Here is a 21,249-nt window from a genome sequence, read left to right as displayed (position 1 = left end):
CAATAGAATTAGAAATAAAAAAGGAGAAGTAACAACTGACACTGCAGAAATACAAACTATCATGAGAGATTACTACAAGCAACTCTATGACAATAAAATGGACAACCTGGAAGAAACGGACAAATTCTTAGAAATGCACAACTGCCGAGACTGAACCAGGAAGAAATAGAAAATATGAACAGACCAATCACAAGCACTCAAATTGAAACTGTGATTAAAAATCTTCCAACAAACAAAAGCCCAGGACCAGATGGCTTCACAGGTGACTTCTATCAAAGACTTAGAGAAGAGCTAACACCTATCCTTCTCAAACTCTTCCAAAATATAGCAGAGGGAGGAACACTCACAAACTCATTCTATGAGGCCACCATCACCCTGATACCAAAACCAGACAAAGACGTCACAAAGAAAGAAAACTACAGGCCAATATCACTGATGAACATAGATGCAAAAATCCTCAACAAAATACTAGCAAACAGAATCCAACAGCACATTAAAAGGATCATACACCATGATCAAGTGGGGTTTATGCCAGGAATGCAAGGATTCTTCAATATACACAAATCAATCAACGTGATACACCATATTAAGAAATTGGAATACAACCATATGATCATCTCAATAGATGCAGAGAAACCTTTCGACAAAATTCAACACCCATTTATGATTAAAACCCTCCAGAAAGCAGGCATAGAGGGAACTTTCCTCAACATAATAAAGGCCATATATGACAAACCCACAGCCAACATCGTCCTCAATGGTGAAAAACTGAAACCATTTCCACTAAGGTCAGGAAGAACACAAGGTTGCCCACTCTCACCACTATTATTCAACATAGTTTTGGAAGTTATAGCCACAGCAATCAGAGAAGAAAAAGAAATAAAAGGAATCCAAATCGGAAAAGAAGTAAAGCTGTCACTGTTTGCACATGACATGATACTATACATAGAGAATCCTAAAGATGCTACCAGAAAACTACTAGTGCTAATCAATGAATTTGGTAAAGTAGCAGGATACAAAATTAATGCACAGAAATCTCTTGCATTCCTATACACTAATGATGAAAAATCTGAAAGTGAAATTAAGAAAACACTGCCATTTACCACTGCAACAAAAAGAATAAAATATCTAGGAGTAAACCTACCTAAAGAGACAAAAGACCTGTATGCAGAAAATTATAAGACACTGATGAAAGAAATTAAAGATGATACAAACAGATGGAGAGATATACCATGTTCTTGAATTGGAAGAATCAACATTGTGAAAATGATTCTACTACCCAAAGCAATCTACAGATTCAATGCAATCCCTATCAAACTACCACTGGCATTTTTCACAGAACTAGAACAAAAAATTTCACAATTTGTATGGAAACACAAAAGACCCTGAATAGCCAAAGCAATCCTGAGAACAAAAAATGGAGCTGGAGGAATAAGGCTCCCTGACTTCAGACTATACTACAAAGCTACAGTAATCAAGACAGTATGGTAGTGGCACAAAAACAGAAATATAGATCAATGGAACAGGATAGAAAGCCCAGAGGTAAACCCACGCACATATGGTCCTGTTATCTTTGATAAAGGAGGCAAGAATATACAGTGCAGAAAAGACAGCCTCTTCAATAAGTGGTGCTGCTAAAACAAGACAGGTACATGTAAAAGTATGAAATTAGAACACTCCCTAACACCATACATAAAAATAAACTCAAAATGGATTAAAGACCTAAATGTAAGGCCAAACACTATCAAACTCTTAGAGGAAAACATAGGCAGAATAATGTATGACATAAATCACAGCAAGATCCTTTTTGACCCACCTCCTAGAGAAATGGAAAGAAAAACAAAAATAAACAAATGGGACCTAATGAAACTTCAAAGCTTTTGCACAGCAAAGGAAACCATAAAGAAGATAAAAAGACAACCCTCAGAATGGGAGAATATATTTGCAAATGAAGCAACTGACAAAGGATTAATCTCCAAAATTTACAAGCAGCTCATGCAGCTCAATACCAAAAAAACAAACAACCCAATTCAAAAATGGGCAGAAGACCTAAATAGACATTTCTCCAAAGAAGATATACAGACTGCCAACAAACACATGAAAGAATGGTCAACATCATTAATCATTAGAGAAATGCAAATCAAAACTACAATGATATATCATCTCACACTGGTCAGAATGGCCATCATCAAAAAATCTAGAAACAGTAAATGCTGGAGAGGGTGTGGAGAAAAGGGAACACTCTTGCACTGTTGGTGGGAATGTAAATTGATACAGCCACTATGGAGAACAGTATGGAGGTTCCTTAAAAAACTAAAAATAGAACTACTATACGACCCAGCAATCCCACTACTGGGCATATACCCTGAGAAAACCATAATTCAAAAAGAGTCATGTACCACAATGTTCACTGCAGCTCTATTTACAATAGCCAGGACATGGAAGCAACCTAAGTGTCCATCAAGAGATGAATGGATAAAGAAGATGTGTCACATATATACAATGAAATATTACTCAGCCATAAAAAGAAACGAAATTGAGTTATTTGTAGTGAGGTGGATGGACCTAGAGTGAAGTAAGTCAGAAAGAGAAAAACAAATACCGTATGCTAACACATATTTGTGGAATCTAAGGGGAAAAAAAGGTCATGAAGAACCTAGGGGTAAGACGGGAATAAAGACACAGACCTACTAGAGCACGGACTTGAGGATATGCGGAGGGAGAAGGGTAAGCTGTGACAAAGTGAGAGAGTGGCATGGACATATATACACTACCAAACGTAAAATAGATAGCTAGTGGGAAGTAGCTGCGTAGCACAAGGAGATCAGCTAGGTGGTTTGTGACCACCTAGAGGGGTGGGATAGGGAGGGTGGGAGGGAGGGAGACGCAAGAGGGAAGAGATATGGGAACATATGTATATGTATAACTGATTCACTTTGTTATAAAGCAGAAACTAACACACCATTGTAAGGCAATTATATTCCAATAAAGATGTTTAAAAAAAAAAAACACTGAGAAAATCGTTGTGGGATCCCCTTTAACCTTTTTTGTACTTCATGCATTAGAAGCTTTCCTGAATTCTCATCACTCTCAACATTTCTCAGTCAGCCACTTCACCCCCATGAAGTCCTTTTGTTAACTGCCCCTCACATAACTCTTCTATATTGTATTAAGCTTAACCCTGCTACTCTTCTCTACATCACTGACGAAGTCCCTTTTGACAGCTTAACGTTGAGAGATCACCTCCTGACTGCTCATAATGATCTACAGGAAAATCTTTTGAGTAAATCTGACCTCTCATGGTTCACTGGTGGTTCTTATTTAAAAGGTGCTAGTGGCAAATATTGTGCTGGGTAAGCTACTTCAACTCCTTTGATGTTGTTGAGGATGAATCTTTACCTATGGCTACTTTGGCCAAACAGGCTGAATTATACACTCTTACATGGGCTTGTACTTTAGACAAGGAGAAAACTGGCAATATTTATACTGATAGCAGATATGCTTTCAGAGTAACTTATGATTTTGAAATGTTGTAGAAGCAACATGGCTTCTTTACTTCCAGCAGAAATAAAAATTTAAATGGCCCCTATGTTCAGAAATTTTTACCTGCTGCCTTAGCTATTATTAATACTTTGGGAGCCATTTTAACCCTGACTCTCTGCAAGCTAAGGAAATCACCTTGCAGAAATCATTTCTGCAAAAAAAGTCTGGCCTTAAAGGGACCAGCAGCAGCCAAACCTTTGTCATGGTCTAAAGAGTTATTTCCCCAAGTGGTAACTTAAGAAAACTCGCTAGAGAAGTCCAAAAATTGGCCTCAGAAAAGGAAAAACAAGATTGAAAGTTCAACAATTGTTGGTTTGATAAAAAGAGAAAGCTCTGGTTTAGACCAAGTAACAACCCAGTCCTACCAGAGACTCTAAAATTCCCACTCCTCACCACTGCACATGCGTTAAACTATTGATCTACTGACAAAATGACAACATTCATGAATCAATATTGGGGAAACACTAACTAACCCATGAAAAGTACATACCTCACTTGTCCCACTTGTCCAAAATACAACCCAGGGAAGCCTGTTCATACTGCTCCCAGACATTTTTAACTGCCTAATAGACCACTCGAGGTCTGACAAATGGGTTTCATACAACTTTCTCCACCTCATGGATATAAATATGTTTTAGTCATGGTCTGTATGTTTTCACAATGGACTGTTGCCTTCCCTTACAGACAGGCTACTGCCTCTTCTGTGGCTAAAGTCCTTTTGGAAAAGATTATCTGTACCTCTTCAATTTCATAGTGATCAAGGAACCCTTTTACTGACCAGGTGCTTTGATAAGTCTGTGCTGTTTGGCTGGTTTTACACATTTCACTGTACTTTCTGCCCTCAAACCTTTGGCTTAGTCGAACACACCAGTGGCATTATTAAGACTCAGTTAGCAAAATTGGTACAGGCCCTCTAAGTACTTTGACCAAAAACATTGCCATTGGTCCTTCTAAATCTCAGATCCATACTTTTTGGAACCCATAAACTCTCACCCTTTGTGACAGTCAAATGACACCCAACGTTTTGGCTCTTGCTTCTTTTGACCCACAACTGATAAAAGAAGAGATACTCCAATATTGCAAAGGCCTAATTGCTTCTATTAAAAATAACTATGTTTTGGTAGAGCAATCTTTTCACAGTGTACTCTTGGGAGACAAGGACCTTATGATTCACATTCTGTAACCTGGAGATTTCATCTACTGGAAAAGACACTTCCATAAAAGCTCTCTTCAGCCTCACAGGAAAGGCCCTTATGCACCAAACTCCAAGGAATAGACTCTTGGATTCATGTGACACATCTAAAGAAAGCATCAAACCCTGAGTAGACCTGCACATCATCTAGTGACCTGAAAGTAAAGATTTCCCAGAATTGAAGCAGATGACATCTGATGAGACAACTTTCCCAAGATATTCAGACCAGGCCTATTGGAAGTTTGCCAACTTTTGATGATGACATAATGCTTTAGATGATCTTGATAACATATGGATTTTAGATTAAAAGTACCTGATAGTTGTCCCTCCCTGTTACTTGCATGGTACCTCAACTGGTTTCCAATCTATGCACTTGCCCTCCAGTGTGAGACACTACACCCAGGAAAGGTCCTTCCTGGCATTGAGGGACAAAAAGCTGCTGAAACTGGAAAACCTGACTCTTGATCAGTGATGTTTTCAGAGAAAGATCTTGATCTAAAGGAGGAAATGTAAAAAATTAATAAACTAGAAACCTCAATTAAATAGAGTTGGGAGACTAGAAGGGGGAGCTCTCACACCCCACAACCTGAATTCCAATATCAAAACTTCGCTGATGGGTATCCACGCTTTCTTTGTAAAGGTTGGTGACGGCAGTGGCTGCATTTTGGAAGGGAACCCAAAGAGAAAGTCCTGGCTGCTGACACACTCGGTCTTTGTAGAGCTGGGCCACGGCGGTGGCCGAGTTCTGGAAGAGGTGCCACAGCTTCTGTTGCTTCTGCTCGGGCTGTGCGGCCGCCGCCGCCTCCTCCTGCAGCTCAGGGGTCAACTGCTCGTCCTGCTCGACCTCAGCCAGGCACTGCCGCTCCCACTTGGAGAACCAGTGCTCGGGCCCGTGCTCCTGGATCTCGGCCTCGCCCTCCTCCTTCCGCTCCTCCATCCTCCGCGGCCTCCCGCGGCCTCGCAGCCACCGCAGCCGCGTCCTGCTCAGGCGGGGCCCCCGCGAGAGCGTCGTCGTCGAGCGGCCCGGCGGCGGGGCCCAGCGGCCTGCGGGGGCTCCTCGCGTCGGCCCAGGCCTCCTGCACCCCGACGGCCTGCGAGCCCCGCCCCGCGGCCCCGCGCTGCCCAGGACGACCCCCGACCCGGTCCTCCCCACCCCCGGCCCCTGCCGAAGTGCGCTGCGGACCGGACGAACACCGCCGCCTCTCGCCTCGCTGGCCCGAGCACGTCTACCGCCCCACCATGGCGCCGCGGCCTCCCTAGGGCCACCGCCTACAGCTCCGCGTAGCCCTGCCGGCGCCACCGAGCCTACCCCGAAGACTGAGGAAAGTAGACGTCGCTGACGCCGTCGTCGTCGACGCCTCTGTGGTTGCTGGTCCCCGCCCACATGCTGACGAGAAAGCACCGCCCACCCGGCTCCCCTGCCCGGTTGGGGCGCGCCGGATCCGAGGGCTTCTATTGGTCCAATCCGACCAGTTCCGCTTGCCGGCCTCTAAACGCAGCACCGTGATTGGCTCATCGGCGTATCCGTCTGACGTAACCAAAGAGCGAGGGGAAGGGAGTGAAAGGAAGGGTGAAGACGGGGAAAGAGGGGGAGGAGCTGACAGTGGTTGCATCCGAGCCAACCTAAGGGGGGGGGGGGGAGCACAACACATCTGCTTCAACCATTAAAGTAAAGAATGTCTGTTTTGAAGATAAGGATAAAAAAACTCCCTTCTTACCACATCCATATTAACACTCCCTGAAAGAAAAGGTTCACTTCCCAGACACCAGGGTCCTGTTGTCTCACTCTCTATATACTAAATCTGTCTCTTTTGGACACTTGAAGAATATACCCCCGTCGTGTTTGATGTATGTTCTTTGCTCTGATAAGGTATATGACTATGCTAAAAACCGTGCTTCAACTGAGCAGTTTCTTAGAGTTATCTGAGAGGCTGTCTCCTGGGCTACAGTCCTCAGTTTGGCAAATAAAATTCTTTTCTATTCCTATTACAGGTTGTTATTGATTATTTCCATCAACACCTAAGAGTAAAACACGGAGACCAACCTGCTAACTTACATATGATCAAGCTTGGGCAATTGCTAGGTGACTTTTTCAAAACCTGTTGATTGGCACAAAATTCAGGCTTTTACATGAAAACCTGATGAATCTGCTCATGACTATTACAATCGACTTCAGATTATTTTTAAAGAAAATTCTGATCTTCTTTTAGAGGTTGATTCCACTCAGATAGCTTTAAACTTTATATTTATTAATGGGCTGAACCAGGACCATTCCCTTCTAGTAAAAAGAACCAGGATGGGATGGGAAACTAGAGTTTTCCACTCCAGAGTCTAGTGAATCTGGCAAACCGGCTGTCTCTCACTCTAAATGAGTCACCTCAATGAAAAACCACTGAAATTCTTAATCTTCAACTCCAGCAAATGAAGGTCCCTAAATGAAACCAAACCCCCCCCCAGTTTGCCACAAAGAGCTATTGTCACAAAGAGCTAGGATGTCAGAAAAAAGATTGTTACAAATTTAAGCATTTTAGGCACCTTCTGCCCTCTAAGCAGTCTTTCCAATGTCCTCTGAATTCTCAACAATGGGGTTCGGGTGGACTACAGGGGCTCTTCCTAATCTTCCCACTTAATAGAATTGGAGAAACATTTCTCCAGATTGGGGATGAATCTCTTCCAGTCCTAACTGACAATGGAACCACAATCTTGGTACTCAGTGCCACTACTACAAAGCAGTCCCTGCCTTGGAGTACTAAAACAGTTCAAACAGTGGGATCTCTAATGAACCCCAAGAGCTTCCTATCTCTGAACCTATTCCCTTTTGTTTAGGCCCTTTGAGAGATACACACCCTTTTCTCCTTAGTTCCTCTGCCCTTATCCATTTATTAGATCAAGACTTCTTAAAGAAGTATGCATGGCAGAGTTTCTTTATCCCAAAGGGGGAAATAATTCTAGATTTGACAATAGTCATCAAAGTAACCAATCATGTAAATTAAATCACCCTTTGACATCTTTAATTGCTTCAGCTCTGACAGTCCTAGAGCTGATTCTGAAAACTCTGATTATTTGTCCCTATTGAATCAGCTACCACCCTCCTACGGACCAAATCTCCACCTGATATTGGCAAAATTTACAGCATGCCTCCCATCACGATTCAGATAAGTCCCTCAAAACCTCTTCCCAGAATTAATCAATACCCTATAAGTAAAGAAGCCCTTCAAGGCATGAAGCCCATAATAGAAGATTACAGGTCTCAAGACACCATTATCCCTGTACTAATCTTTCTAATACTTCTATTTAACCTGTGAGAAAACCTAAGGACCCAGGATGGAGGTTCATCCAGTACCTCCAAGTAATAAACAACACTGTTATCCCTCGACCCCCTGTTGTTCCTAACCCTCATATGTTACTAACATCCATTCTCACTGGAAGTGAATTCTTTACTGTAATTGATTTATGCAGTGCATTCGCTAGTATTCCAGTTGACCAAGCCAGCCAATAACTTTTGCCTTCACTTGGGAAGAAAAACAATTCACTTGGACACTAATGCCTCAGGTTTAACTGTTTCCTTATTTCTCAAATCCTGAAGGCTGATCTGGATGATATGAATTACCCTAGAGGTTCTATTTTGTTGCAATATGTGGATGATTTGCTTCTTTGTTCTACTTCTCCAGCCTCCTCATAGGAAGACAGCATCCACTTGCTAAAGCTTTTAGCCTCAAAGGGACATAAAATTACCAAAGAAAAACTGCAGTTTGTCCAAACCCAGGTTTAGGGCATCTGATATCAGAACAAGAACTACACTTATATCCAGATAAACTTTATAGTGTCCTAAGTTTCCCAAAACCCCAAACTAAACACTATCTGTGACTATTTCTTGGGTTAGTTGGTTATGCTGAAATGAGATCCCAAATTTCTCTCTTATGGCCAAACCTCTGTATGTTTTATTCAAGAAAAACAACCCCAGTGAAATTTAATGGGAAAAATCAGATGACGTAGATTTCAAGGCCTTAAAGGAGAGTTGGAAGAACCCACCTGCCCTGGGGCATCCCAGTTATCAGATTTCCTTTTTCCTTTTTGTATATGAAAAAGGAAATACCCTTGGGGTACTCATCCCATAACACAGGGACCACCATTGACCCATAGGGTATTATAGCCAGCAACTGGACCCTGTAATATGGGGATACCTGCCTTGCCTTAGAGTCATTAGGCCCCACCTCTTTCAGTTAAAACCACTGAGAGAGACAGGAGAAGATGGCAGAAGAGTAGGACACGGAGATCACCTTCCTCCCCACAGATACATCAGAAATACATCTACACGTGGAACAGCTCCTACAGAACACCTAATGAACACTGGCAGAAGACCTCAGACCTCCCAAAAGGCAAGAAACTCCCCACGTACCTGGGTACGACAAAAGAAAAAAGAAAAAACAGAAAAAAGAATAGGGACTGGACCTGCACCAGTGGGAGGGAGCTGTGAAGGAGGAAAGGTTTCCACACACTAGAAGCCCCTTCGCGGGTGGAGACTGCAGGGGACGGAGGGGGGAAGCTTCAGAGCCACGGAGGAGAGCGCAGCAACAGGGGTGTGGAGGACCAGGCAGAGAGATTCCTGCACAGAGGATCGATGCCGACCAGCACTCACCATCCCGAGAAGCTAGTCTGCTCACCTGCAGGGACGGGCAGCGGCTGGAAGCTGAGGCTCGGGCTTTGGAGCTTGGATCCCAGGGAGAGGACTAAGGTTGGCGGCGTGAACACAGACTTAAGGGGGCTAGTGCGCCACGGCTAGCCGGGAGAGAGTCTGGGAAAAAGTCTGGACCTGCCGAAGAGACAATACACTTTTTCTTGCCGCTTTGTTTCCCGGTGCGCGAGGAGAGAGGATTAAGAGCGCTGCTTAAAGGAGCTCCAGAGACAGGCGCGAGCCGCGGCTATCAGCGTGGACCCCAGAGACGGGCATGAGACGCTAAGGCTGCTGCTGCCGCCACCAAGAAGCCTGTGTGCGAGCACAGGTCACTATCCCCACCTCCCCTCCCGGGAGCCTGTGCAGCCCGCCACTGCCAGGGTCCCGGGATCCAGGGACAACTTCTCCGGGAGAATGCATGGCGCACCGGCTTCTGCCGCCACAGGCTCGCCCCGCATCCGTACCCTTCCCTCCCCCTGGCCTGAGTGAGCCAGAGCCCCCGAATCAGCAGCTCCTTTAACCCTGTCCTGTCTGAGCAAAGATCAGACGCCCTCAGGCGACCTACACGCAGAGGCGGGGCCAAATCCAAAGCTGAACCCCGGCAGGTGTTCGAACAGAGAAGAGAAAGGGAAATTTCTCCCAGCAGCCTCAGAAGCAGTGGATTAAAGCTCCACAATCAACTTGATGTACCCTGCATCTGTGGAATATCTGAATAGACAACGAATCATCCCAAATTGAGGAGATGGACTTTGGGAGCAAGATATACTATTTTTTCCCCTTTTCCTCTTTTTGTGAGTGTATATGTGCATGGTTCTGTGCGATATTTTGTCTGTATAGCTTTGCTTTCACCATTTGTCCCAGCGTATTGTCCGTCCATTTTTTTCTTCTCTTTACTTTGAAAATTTTTTTCCTTAATAATTGTTTTTTATTTTAATAACTTTATTTTATTTTATCTTACTTTATTTTAGTTTATCCTCTTCCTTTCTTCCTTTCTTTCTATTTTTTCTCCCTTTTACTCTGAGCCGTGTGGAGGACAGTCTCTTGGTGCTCCAGCCAGGCGTCAGGGCTGTGCCACTGAGGTGGGAGAGCCAACCGCAGGACACTGGTCCAGAAGAGACCTCCCAGCTCCACGTAATATCAAACGGCGAAAATCTCCCAGAGATCTCCATCTCAACACCAACACCCAGCTTCACTCAACGACCAGCAAGCTCCAGTGCTGGACACCCTATGACAAACAACTAGCAAGACAGGAACAAAGCTCCATCCATTAGCAGAGAGGCTACCTAAAATCATAGTAAGGCCAGACACCCCAAACACACCACCAGACGTGGACCTACCCACTAGAAAAACAAGATCCAGCCTCATCCACCAGAACACAGGCACTAGTCCCATCCACCAGGAAACCTACACAACTCACTGAACCAACCTTAGCCACTGAGGACAGATACCAAAAACAATGGGAACTACGAACCTGCAGCCTGTGAAAAGGAGACCCCAAACACAGTAAGACAAGCAAAATGAAAAGACAGAAAAACACACAGCAGATGAAGGAGCAAGGCAAAAACCCACCACACCTAAAAAATGAAGAGGAAACAGGCAGTCTACCTGAAAAATAATTCAGAATAATGATAGTAAAGATGATCCAAAATCTTGGAAATAGAATAGAGAAAATGCAAGAAACGTTTAACAAGGACCTTGAAGAACTAAAGAGGAAACAAGCAATGATGAACAACACAATAAATGAAATTAAAAATACTCTAGAATGGATCAATAGCAGAATAACTGAGGCAGAAGAACGGATAAGTGACCTGGAAGATAAAATAGTGGAAATAACTACTGTAGAGCAGAATAAAGAAAAAAGAATGAAAAGAACTGAGGACAGTCTCAGAGACCTCTGGGACAATTAAACGCACCAACATTCAAATTATAGGGGTCCCATAAGAAGAAGAGAAAAAGAAAGGGACTGAGAAAATATTTGAAGAGATTATAGTTGAAAACTTCCCTAAAATGGGAAAGGAAATAGTCAATCAACTCCAGGAAGCACAGAGAGTCCCATACAGGATAAATCCAAGGAGAAACATGCCAAGACACATATTAATCAAACTATCAAAAATTAAATACAAAGAAAACATATTAAAAGCAGCAAGGGAAAACCAACAAATAACGCATAAGGGAATCCCCATAAGCTTAACAGCTGATCTTTCAGCAGAAACTCTGCAAGCCACAAGGGAGGGCAGGACATATTTAAAGTGATGAAGGAGAAAAACCTACAACCAAGATAACTCTACCCAGCAAGGATATCATTCAGATTTGATGGAGAAATTAAAACCATTGCAGACAAGCAAAAGTTGAGAGAGTTCAGCACCACCAAACCAGCTTTACAACAAATGGTAAAGGAACTTCTCTAGGCAAGAAACACAAGAGAAGGAAAAGACCTACAATAACAAGCCCAAAACAATTAAGAAAATGGGTATAGGAACATACATATCGATAATTACCTTAAATGTAAATGGATTAAATGCTCCCACCAAAAGACACAGACTGGCTGAATGGATACAAAAACAAGACCCGTATATATGCTGTCTATAAGAGACCCATTTCAGACCTAGGGACACATACAGACTGAAAGTGAGGGGATGCAAAAAGATATTCCATGCAAATGGAAATCTAAAGAAAGCTGGAGTAGCAATTCTCATATCAGACAAAATAGACTTTAAAATAAAGACTATTACAAGAGACAAAGAAGGACACTACATAATGATCAAGGGATCGATCCAAGAAGAAGAGATAACAACTGTAAATATTTATGCACCCAACATAGGAGCACCTCAATACATAAAGCAAATACTAACAGCCATAAAAGGGGAAATTGACAGTAACACAATCATAGTAGGGGACATTAACATCTCACTTTCACCAATGGACAGATCATCCAAAATGAAAATAAATCAGGAAACACAAGCTTTAAATGATACATTAAACAAGATGGACTTAATTGATATTTATAGGACATTCCATCCAAAAACAACAGAATACACATTTTTCTCAAGTGCGCATGGAACATTCTCCAGGATAGATCGTATCTTGGGTCACAAATCAAGCCTTGGTAAATTTAAGAAATTTGAAATCTTATCAAGTATCTTTTTCGACCACAAAGCTTTGAGACTAGATATCAATTACAGGAAAAGATCTGTAAAAAATACAAACACATGGATGCTAAACAATACACTGCTTAATAACGAAATGATCACTGCAGAAATCAAAGAGGAAATCAAAAAATTCCTAGAAACAAATGACAATGGAGATATGATGACCCAAAACCAATGGGATGCAGCGAAAGCAGTTCTAAGAGGGATGTTTATAGCAATACAATCCTACCTTAAGAAACAGGAAACATCTCAAATAAACAACCTAACCTTGCACCTAAGCAATTAGAGAAAGAAGAAAAAAAAAACCCAAAGTTAGCAGAAGCAAGGAAATGATAAAGATCAGAAATAAATGAAAAAGAAATGAAGGAAACAATAGCAAAGATCAATAAAACTAAAAGCTGGTTCTTTGAGAAGATAAAGAAAATTGAGAAACCATTAGCCAGACTCATCAAGAAAAAAAGGGAGAAGACTCAAATCAATAGAATTAGAAATAAAAAAGGAGAAGTAACAACTGACACTGCAGAAATACAAACTATCATGAGAGATTACTACAAGCAACTCTATGACAATAAAATGGACAACCTGGAAGAAACGGACAAATTCTTAGAAATGCACAACTGCCGAGACTGAACCAGGAAGAAATAGAAAATATGAACAGACCAATCACAAGCACTCAAATTGAAACTGTGATTAAAAATCTTCCAACAAACAAAAGCCCAGGACCAGATGGCTTCACAGGTGACTTCTATCAAAGACTTAGAGAAGAGCTAACACCTATCCTTCTCAAACTCTTCCAAAATATAGCAGAGGGAGGAACACTCACAAACTCATTCTATGAGGCCACCATCACCCTGATACCAAAACCAGACAAAGACGTCACAAAGAAAGAAAACTACAGGCCAATATCACTGATGAACATAGATGCAAAAATCCTCAACAAAATACTAGCAAACAGAATCCAACAGCACATTAAAAGGATCATACACCATGATCAAGTGGGGTTTATGCCAGGAATGCAAGGATTCTTCAATATACACAAATCAATCAACGTGATACACCATATTAAGAAATTGGAATACAACCATATGATCATCTCAATAGATGCAGAGAAACCTTTCGACAAAATTCAACACCCATTTATGATTAAAACCCTCCAGAAAGCAGGCATAGAGGGAACTTTCCTCAACATAATAAAGGCCATATATGACAAACCCACAGCCAACATCGTCCTCAATGGTGAAAAACTGAAACCATTTCCACTAAGGTCAGGAAGAACACAAGGTTGCCCACTCTCACCACTATTATTCAACATAGTTTTGGAAGTTATAGCCACAGCAATCAGAGAAGAAAAAGAAATAAAAGGAATCCAAATCGGAAAAGAAGTAAAGCTGTCACTGTTTGCACATGACATGATACTATACATAGAGAATCCTAAAGATGCTACCAGAAAACTACTAGTGCTAATCAATGAATTTGGTAAAGTAGCAGGATACAAAATTAATGCACAGAAATCTCTTGCATTCCTATACACTAATGATGAAAAATCTGAAAGTGAAATTAAGAAAACACTGCCATTTACCACTGCAACAAAAAGAATAAAATATCTAGGAGTAAACCTACCTAAAGAGACAAAAGACCTGTATGCAGAAAATTATAAGACACTGATGAAAGAAATTAAAGATGATACAAACAGATGGAGAGATATACCATGTTCTTGAATTGGAAGAATCAACATTGTGAAAATGATTCTACTACCCAAAGCAATCTACAGATTCAATGCAATCCCTATCAAACTACCACTGGCATTTTTCACAGAACTAGAACAAAAAATTTCACAATTTGTATGGAAACACAAAAGACCCTGAATAGCCAAAGCAATCCTGAGAACAAAAAATGGAGCTGGAGGAATAAGGCTCCCTGACTTCAGACTATACTACAAAGCTACAGTAATCAAGACAGTATGGTAGTGGCACAAAAACAGAAATATAGATCAATGGAACAGGATAGAAAGCCCAGAGGTAAACCCACGCACATATGGTCCTGTTATCTTTGATAAAGGAGGCAAGAATATACAGTGCAGAAAAGACAGCCTCTTCAATAAGTGGTGCTGCTAAAACAAGACAGGTACATGTAAAAGTATGAAATTAGAACACTCCCTAACACCATACATAAAAATAAACTCAAAATGGATTAAAGACCTAAATGTAAGGCCAAACACTATCAAACTCTTAGAGGAAAACATAGGCAGAATAATGTATGACATAAATCACAGCAAGATCCTTTTTGACCCACCTCCTAGAGAAATGGAAAGAAAAACAAAAATAAACAAATGGGACCTAATGAAACTTCAAAGCTTTTGCACAGCAAAGGAAACCATAAAGAAGATAAAAAGACAACCCTCAGAATGGGAGAATATATTTGCAAATGAAGCAACTGACAAAGGATTAATCTCCAAAATTTACAAGCAGCTCATGCAGCTCAATACCAAAAAAACAAACAACCCAATTCAAAAATGGGCAGAAGACCTAAATAGACATTTCTCCAAAGAAGATATACAGACTGCCAACAAACACATGAAAGAATGGTCAACATCATTAATCATTAGAGAAATGCAAATCAAAACTACAATGATATATCATCTCACACTGGTCAGAATGGCCATCATCAAAAAATCTAGAAACAGTAAATGCTGGAGAGGGTGTGGAGAAAAGGGAACACTCTTGCACTGTTGGTGGGAATGTAAATTGATACAGCCACTATGGAGAACAGTATGGAGGTTCCTTAAAAAACTAAAAATAGAACTACTATACGACCCAGCAATCCCACTACTGGGCATATACCCTGAGAAAACCATAATTCAAAAAGAGTCATGTACCACAATGTTCACTGCAGCTCTATTTACAATAGCCAGGACATGGAAGCAACCTAAGTGTCCATCAAGAGATGAATGGATAAAGAAGATGTGTCACATATATACAATGAAATATTACTCAGCCATAAAAAGAAACGAAATTGAGTTATTTGTAGTGAGGTGGATGGACCTAGAGTGAAGTAAGTCAGAAAGAGAAAAACAAATACCGTATGCTAACACATATTTGTGGAATCTAAGGGGAAAAAAAGGTCATGAAGAACCTAGGGGTAAGACGGGAATAAAGACACAGACCTACTAGAGCACGGACTTGAGGATATGCGGAGGGAGAAGGGTAAGCTGTGACAAAGTGAGAGAGTGGCATGGACATATATACACTACCAAACGTAAAATAGATAGCTAGTGGGAAGTAGCTGCGTAGCACAAGGAGATCAGCTAGGTGGTTTGTGACCACCTAGAGGGGTGGGATAGGGAGGGTGGGAGGGAGGGAGACGCAAGAGGGAAGAGATATGGGAACATATGTATATGTATAACTGATTCACTTTGTTATAAAGCAGAAACTAACACACCATTGTAAGGCAATTATATTCCAATAAAGATGTTTAAAAAAAAAAAACACTGAGAAAATCGTTGTGGGATCCCCTTTAACCTTTTTTGTACTTCATGCATTAGAAGCTTTCCTGAATTCTCATCACTCTCAACATTTCTCAGTCAGCCACTTCACCCCCATGAAGTCCTTTTGTTAACTGCCCCTCACATAACTCTTCTATATTGTATTAAGCTTAACCCTGCTACTCTTCTCTACATCACTGACGAAGTCCCTTTTGACAGCTTAACGTTGAGAGATCACCTCCTGACTGCTCATAATGATCTACAGGAAAATCTTTTGAGTAAATCTGACCTCTCATGGTTCACTGGTGGTTCTTATTTAAAAGGTGCTAGTGGCAAATATTGTGCTGGGTAAGCTACTTCAACTCCTTTGATGTTGTTGAGGATGAATCTTTACCTATGGCTACTTTGGCCAAACAGGCTGAATTATACACTCTTACATGGGCTTGTACTTTAGACAAGGAGAAAACTGGCAATATTTATACTGATAGCAGATATGCTTTCAGAGTAACTTATGATTTTGAAATGTTGTAGAAGCAACATGGCTTCTTTACTTCCAGCAGAAATAAAAATTTAAATGGCCCCTATGTTCAGAAATTTTTACCTGCTGCCTTAGCTATTATTAATACTTTGGGAGCCATTTTAACCCTGACTCTCTGCAAGCTAAGGAAATCACCTTGCAGAAATCATTTCTGCAAAAAAAGTCTGGCCTTAAAGGGACCAGCAGCAGCCAAACCTTTGTCATGGTCTAAAGAGTTATTTCCCCAAGTGGTAACTTAAGAAAACTCGCTAGAGAAGTCCAAAAATTGGCCTCAGAAAAGGAAAAACAAGATTGAAAGTTCAACAATTGTTGGTTTGATAAAAAGAGAAAGCTCTGGTTTAGACCAAGTAACAACCCAGTCCTACCAGAGACTCTAAAATTCCCACTCCTCACCACTGCACATGCGTTAAACTATTGATCTACTGACAAAATGACAACATTCATGAATCAATATTGGGGAAACACTAACTAACCCATGAAAAGTACATACCTCACTTGTCCCACTTGTCCAAAATACAACCCAGGGAAGCCTGTTCATACTGCTCCCAGACATTTTTAACTGCCTAATAGACCACTCGAGGTCTGACAAATGGGTTTCATACAACTTTCTCCACCTCATGGATATAAATATGTTTTAGTCATGGTCTGTATGTTTTCACAATGGACTGTTGCCTTCCCTTACAGACAGGCTACTGCCTCTTCTGTGGCTAAAGTCCTTTTGGAAAAGATTATCTGTACCTCTTCAATTTCATAGTGATCAAGGAACCCTTTTACTGACCAGGTGCTTTGATAAGTCTGTGCTGTTTGGCTGGTTTTACACATTTCACTGTACTTTCTGCCCTCAAACCTTTGGCTTAGTCGAACACACCAGTGGCATTATTAAGACTCAGTTAGCAAAATTGGTACAGGCCCTCTAAGTACTTTGACCAAAAACATTGCCATTGGTCCTTCTAAATCTCAGATCCATACTTTTTGGAACCCATAAACTCTCACCCTTTGTGACAGTCAAATGACACCCAACGTTTTGGCTCTTGCTTCTTTTGACCCACAACTGATAAAAGAAGAGATACTCCAATATTGCAAAGGCCTAATTGCTTCTATTAAAAATAACTATGTTTTGGTAGAGCAATCTTTTCACAGTGTACTCTTGGGAGACAAGGACCTTATGATTCACATTCTGTAACCTGGAGATTTCATCTACTGGAAAAGACACTTCCATAAAAGCTCTCTTCAGCCTCACAGGAAAGGCCCTTATGCACCAAACTCCAAGGAATAGACTCTTGGATTCATGTGACACATCTAAAGAAAGCATCAAACCCTGAGTAGACCTGCACATCATCTAGTGACCTGAAAGTAAAGATTTCCCAGAATTGAAGCAGATGACATCTGATGAGACAACTTTCCCAAGATATTCAGACCAGGCCTATTGGAAGTTTGCCAACTTTTGATGATGACATAATGCTTTAGATGATCTTGATAACATATGGATTTTAGATTAAAAGTACCTGATAGTTGTCCCTCCCTGTTACTTGCATGGTACCTCAACTGGTTTCCAATCTATGCACTTGCCCTCCAGTGTGAGACACTACACCCAGGAAAGGTCCTTCCTGGCATTGAGGGACAAAAAGCTGCTGAAACTGGAAAACCTGACTCTTGATCAGTGATGTTTTCAGAGAAAGATCTTGATCTAAAGGAGGAAATGTAAAAAATTAATAAACTAGAAACCTCAATTAAATAGAGTTGGGAGACTAGAAGGGGGAGCTCTCACACCCCACAACCTGAATTCCAATATCAAAACTTCGCTGATGGGTATCCACGCTTTCTTTGTAAAGGTTGGTGACGGCAGTGGCTGCATTTTGGAAGGGAACCCAAAGAGAAAGTCCTGGCTGCTGACACACTCGGTCTTTGTAGAGCTGGGCCACGGCGGTGGCCGAGTTCTGGAAGAGGTGCCACAGCTTCTGTTGCTTCTGCTCGGGCTGTGCGGCCGCCGCCGCCTCCTCCTGCAGCTCAGGGGTCAACTGCTCGTCCTGCTCGACCTCAGCCAGGCACTGCCGCTCCCACTTGGAGAACCAGTGCTCGGGCCCGTGCTCCTGGATCTCGGCCTCGCCCTCCTCCTTCCGCTCCTCCATCCTCCGCGGCCTCCCGCGGCCTCGCAGCCACCGCAGCCGCGTCCTGCTCAGGCGGGGCCCCCGCGAGAGCGTCGTCGTCGAGCGGCCCGGCGGCGGGGCCCAGCGGCCTGCGGGGGCTCCTCGCGTCGGCCCAGGCCTCCTGCACCCCGACGGCCTGCGAGCCCCGCCCCGCGGCCCCGCGCTGCCCAGGACGACCCCCGACCCGGTCCTCCCCACCCCCGGCCCCTGCCGAAGTGCGCTGCGGACCGGACGAACACCGCCGCCTCTCGCCTCGCTGGCCCGAGCACGTCTACCGCCCCACCATGGCGCCGCGGCCTCCCTAGGGCCACCGCCTACAGCTCCGCGTAGCCCTGCCGGCGCCACCGAGCCTACCCCGAAGACTGAGGAAAGTAGACGTCGCTGACGCCGTCGTCGTCGACGCCTCTGCGGTTGCTGGTCCCCGCCCACATGCTGACGAGAAAGCACCGCCCACCCGGCTCCCCTGCCCGGTTGGGGCGCGCCGGATCCGAGGGCTTCTATTGGTCCAATCCGACCAGTTCCGCTTGCCGGCCTCTAAACGCAGCACCGTGATTGGCTCATCGGCGTATCCGTCTGACGTAACCAAAGAGCGAGGGGAAGGGAGTGAAAGGAAGGGTGAAGACGGGGAAAGAGGGGGAGGAGCTGACAGTGGTTGCATCCGAGCCAACCTAAGGGGGGGGGGGGGAGCACAACACATCTGCTTCAACCATTAAAGTAAAGAATGTCTGTTTTGAAGATAAGGATAAAAAAACTCCCTTCTTACCACATCCATATTAACACTCCCTGAAAGAAAAGGTTCACTTCCCAGACACCAGGGTCCTGTTGTCTCACTCTCTATATACTAAATCTGTCTCTTTTGGACACTTGAAGAATATACCCCCGTCGTGTTTGATGTATGTTCTTTGCTCTGATAAGGTATATGACTATGCTAAAAACCGTGCTTCAACTGAGCAGTTTCTTAGAGTTATCTGAGAGGCTGTCTCCTGGGCTACAGTCCTCAGTTTGGCAAATAAAATTCTTTTCTATTCCTATTACAGGTTGTTATTGATTATTTCCATCAACACCTAAGAGTAAAACACGGAGACCAACCTGCTAACTTACATATGATCAAGCTTGGGCAATTGCTAGGTGACTTTTTCAAAACCTGTTGATTGGCACAAAATTCAGGCTTTTACATGAAAACCTGATGAATCTGCTCATGACTATTACAATCGACTTCAGATTATTTTTAAAGAAAATTCTGATCTTCTTTTAGAGGTTGATTCCACTCAGATAGCTTTAAACTTTATATTTATTAATGGGCTGAACCAGGACCATTCCCTTCTAGTAAAAAGAACCAGGATGGGATGGGAAACTAGAGTTTTCCACTCCAGAGTCTAGTGAATCTGGCAAACCGGCTGTCTCTCACTCTAAATGAGTCACCTCAATGAAAAACCACTGAAATTCTTAATCTTCAACTCCAGCAAATGAAGGTCCCTAAATGAAACCAAACCCCCCCCCAGTTTGCCACAAAGAGCTATTGTCACAAAGAGCTAGGATGTCAGAAAAAAGATTGTTACAAATTTAAGCATTTTAGGCACCTTCTGCCCTCTAAGCAGTCTTTCCAATGTCCTCTGAATTCTCAACAATGGGGTTCGGGTGGACTACAGGGGCTCTTCCTAATCTTCCCACTTAATAGAATTGGAGAAACATTTCTCCAGATTGGGGATGAATCTCTTCCAGTCCTAACTGACAATGGAACCACAATCTTGGTACTCAGTGCCACTACTACAAAGCAGTCCCTGCCTTGGAGTACTAAAACAGTTCAAACAGTGGGATCTCTAATGAACCCCAAGAGCTTCCTATCTCTGAACCTATTCCCTTTTGTTTAGGCCCTTTGAGAGATACACACCCTTTTCTCCTTAGTTCCTCTGCCCTTATCCATTTATTAGATCAAGACTTCTTAAAGAAGTATGCATGGCAGAGTTTCTTTATCCCAAAGGGGGAAATAATTCTAGATTTGACAATAGTCATCAAAGTAACCAATCATGTAAATTAAATCACCCTTTGACATCTTTAATTGCTTCAGCTCTGACAGTCCTAGAGCTGATTCTGAAAACTCTGATTATTTGTCCCTATTGAATCAGCTACCACCCTCCTACGGACCAAATCTCCACCTGATATTGGCAAAATTTACAGCATGCCTCCCATCACGATTCAGATAAGTCCCTCAAAACCTCTTCCCAGAATTAATCAATACCCTATAAGTAAAGAAGCCCTTCAAGGCATGAAGCCCATAATAGAAGATTACAGGTCTCAAGACACCATTATCCCTGTACTAATCTTTCTAATACTTCTATTTAACCTGTGAGAAAACCTAAGGACCCAGGATGGAGGTTCATCCAGTACCTCCAAGTAATAAACAACACTGTTATCCCTCGACCCCCTGTTGTTCCTAACCCTCATATGTTACTAACATCCATTCTCACTGGAAGTGAATTCTTTACTGTAATTGATTTATGCAGTGCATTCGCTAGTATTCCAG

General features: G+C 42.6%; 3 protein-coding genes across 3 annotated transcripts in view; all 3 read right to left on the bottom strand.

The window, feature by feature from the left end:
- BAAT (bile acid-CoA:amino acid N-acyltransferase) overlaps window positions 1–21,249 on the bottom strand; it is a 67,334-nt gene that overhangs the window by 16,052 nt on the left and 30,033 nt on the right.
- On the bottom strand, window positions 2,366–18,113 carry LOC138414102 (uncharacterized). The gene is made up of 2 exons (XM_069540728.1): window positions 18,084–18,113; window positions 2,366–6,224 (listed from the first exon to the last, which is right to left on the bottom strand). The coding sequence occupies exons 1-2, from the start codon at window positions 18,111–18,113 to the stop codon at window positions 5,292–5,294; spliced, it is 963 nt and encodes a 320-aa protein (XP_069396829.1). The 3' UTR covers window positions 2,366–5,291.
- On the bottom strand, window positions 15,401–19,497 carry LOC138414101 (uncharacterized). The gene is made up of 2 exons (XM_069540727.1): window positions 19,489–19,497; window positions 15,401–19,259 (listed from the first exon to the last, which is right to left on the bottom strand). The coding sequence occupies exons 1-2, from the start codon at window positions 19,495–19,497 to the stop codon at window positions 18,327–18,329; spliced, it is 942 nt and encodes a 313-aa protein (XP_069396828.1). The 3' UTR covers window positions 15,401–18,326.

This window comes from Delphinus delphis, chromosome 6, assembly GCF_949987515.2.
Source record: "Delphinus delphis chromosome 6, mDelDel1.2, whole genome shotgun sequence".
NCBI classification, from domain to species: domain Eukaryota; kingdom Metazoa; phylum Chordata; class Mammalia; order Artiodactyla; family Delphinidae; genus Delphinus; species Delphinus delphis.
Note: the sequence above shows the minus strand (reverse complement) of the source record. Positions and strands in the feature narration are given on the sequence as shown.

Excerpts from the sequence above, each read along its gene's own strand:
- LOC138414102 (XM_069540728.1), bottom strand. The coding sequence starts at position 18,113 with ATGCAAGTAACAGGGAGGGACAACTATCAG. Across the intron at positions 6,225-18,083 it reads CAGGGAGGGACAACTATCAG|AGGCCGGCAAGCGGAACTGG; the intron begins GTACTTTTAATC and ends TGCTGCGTTTAG.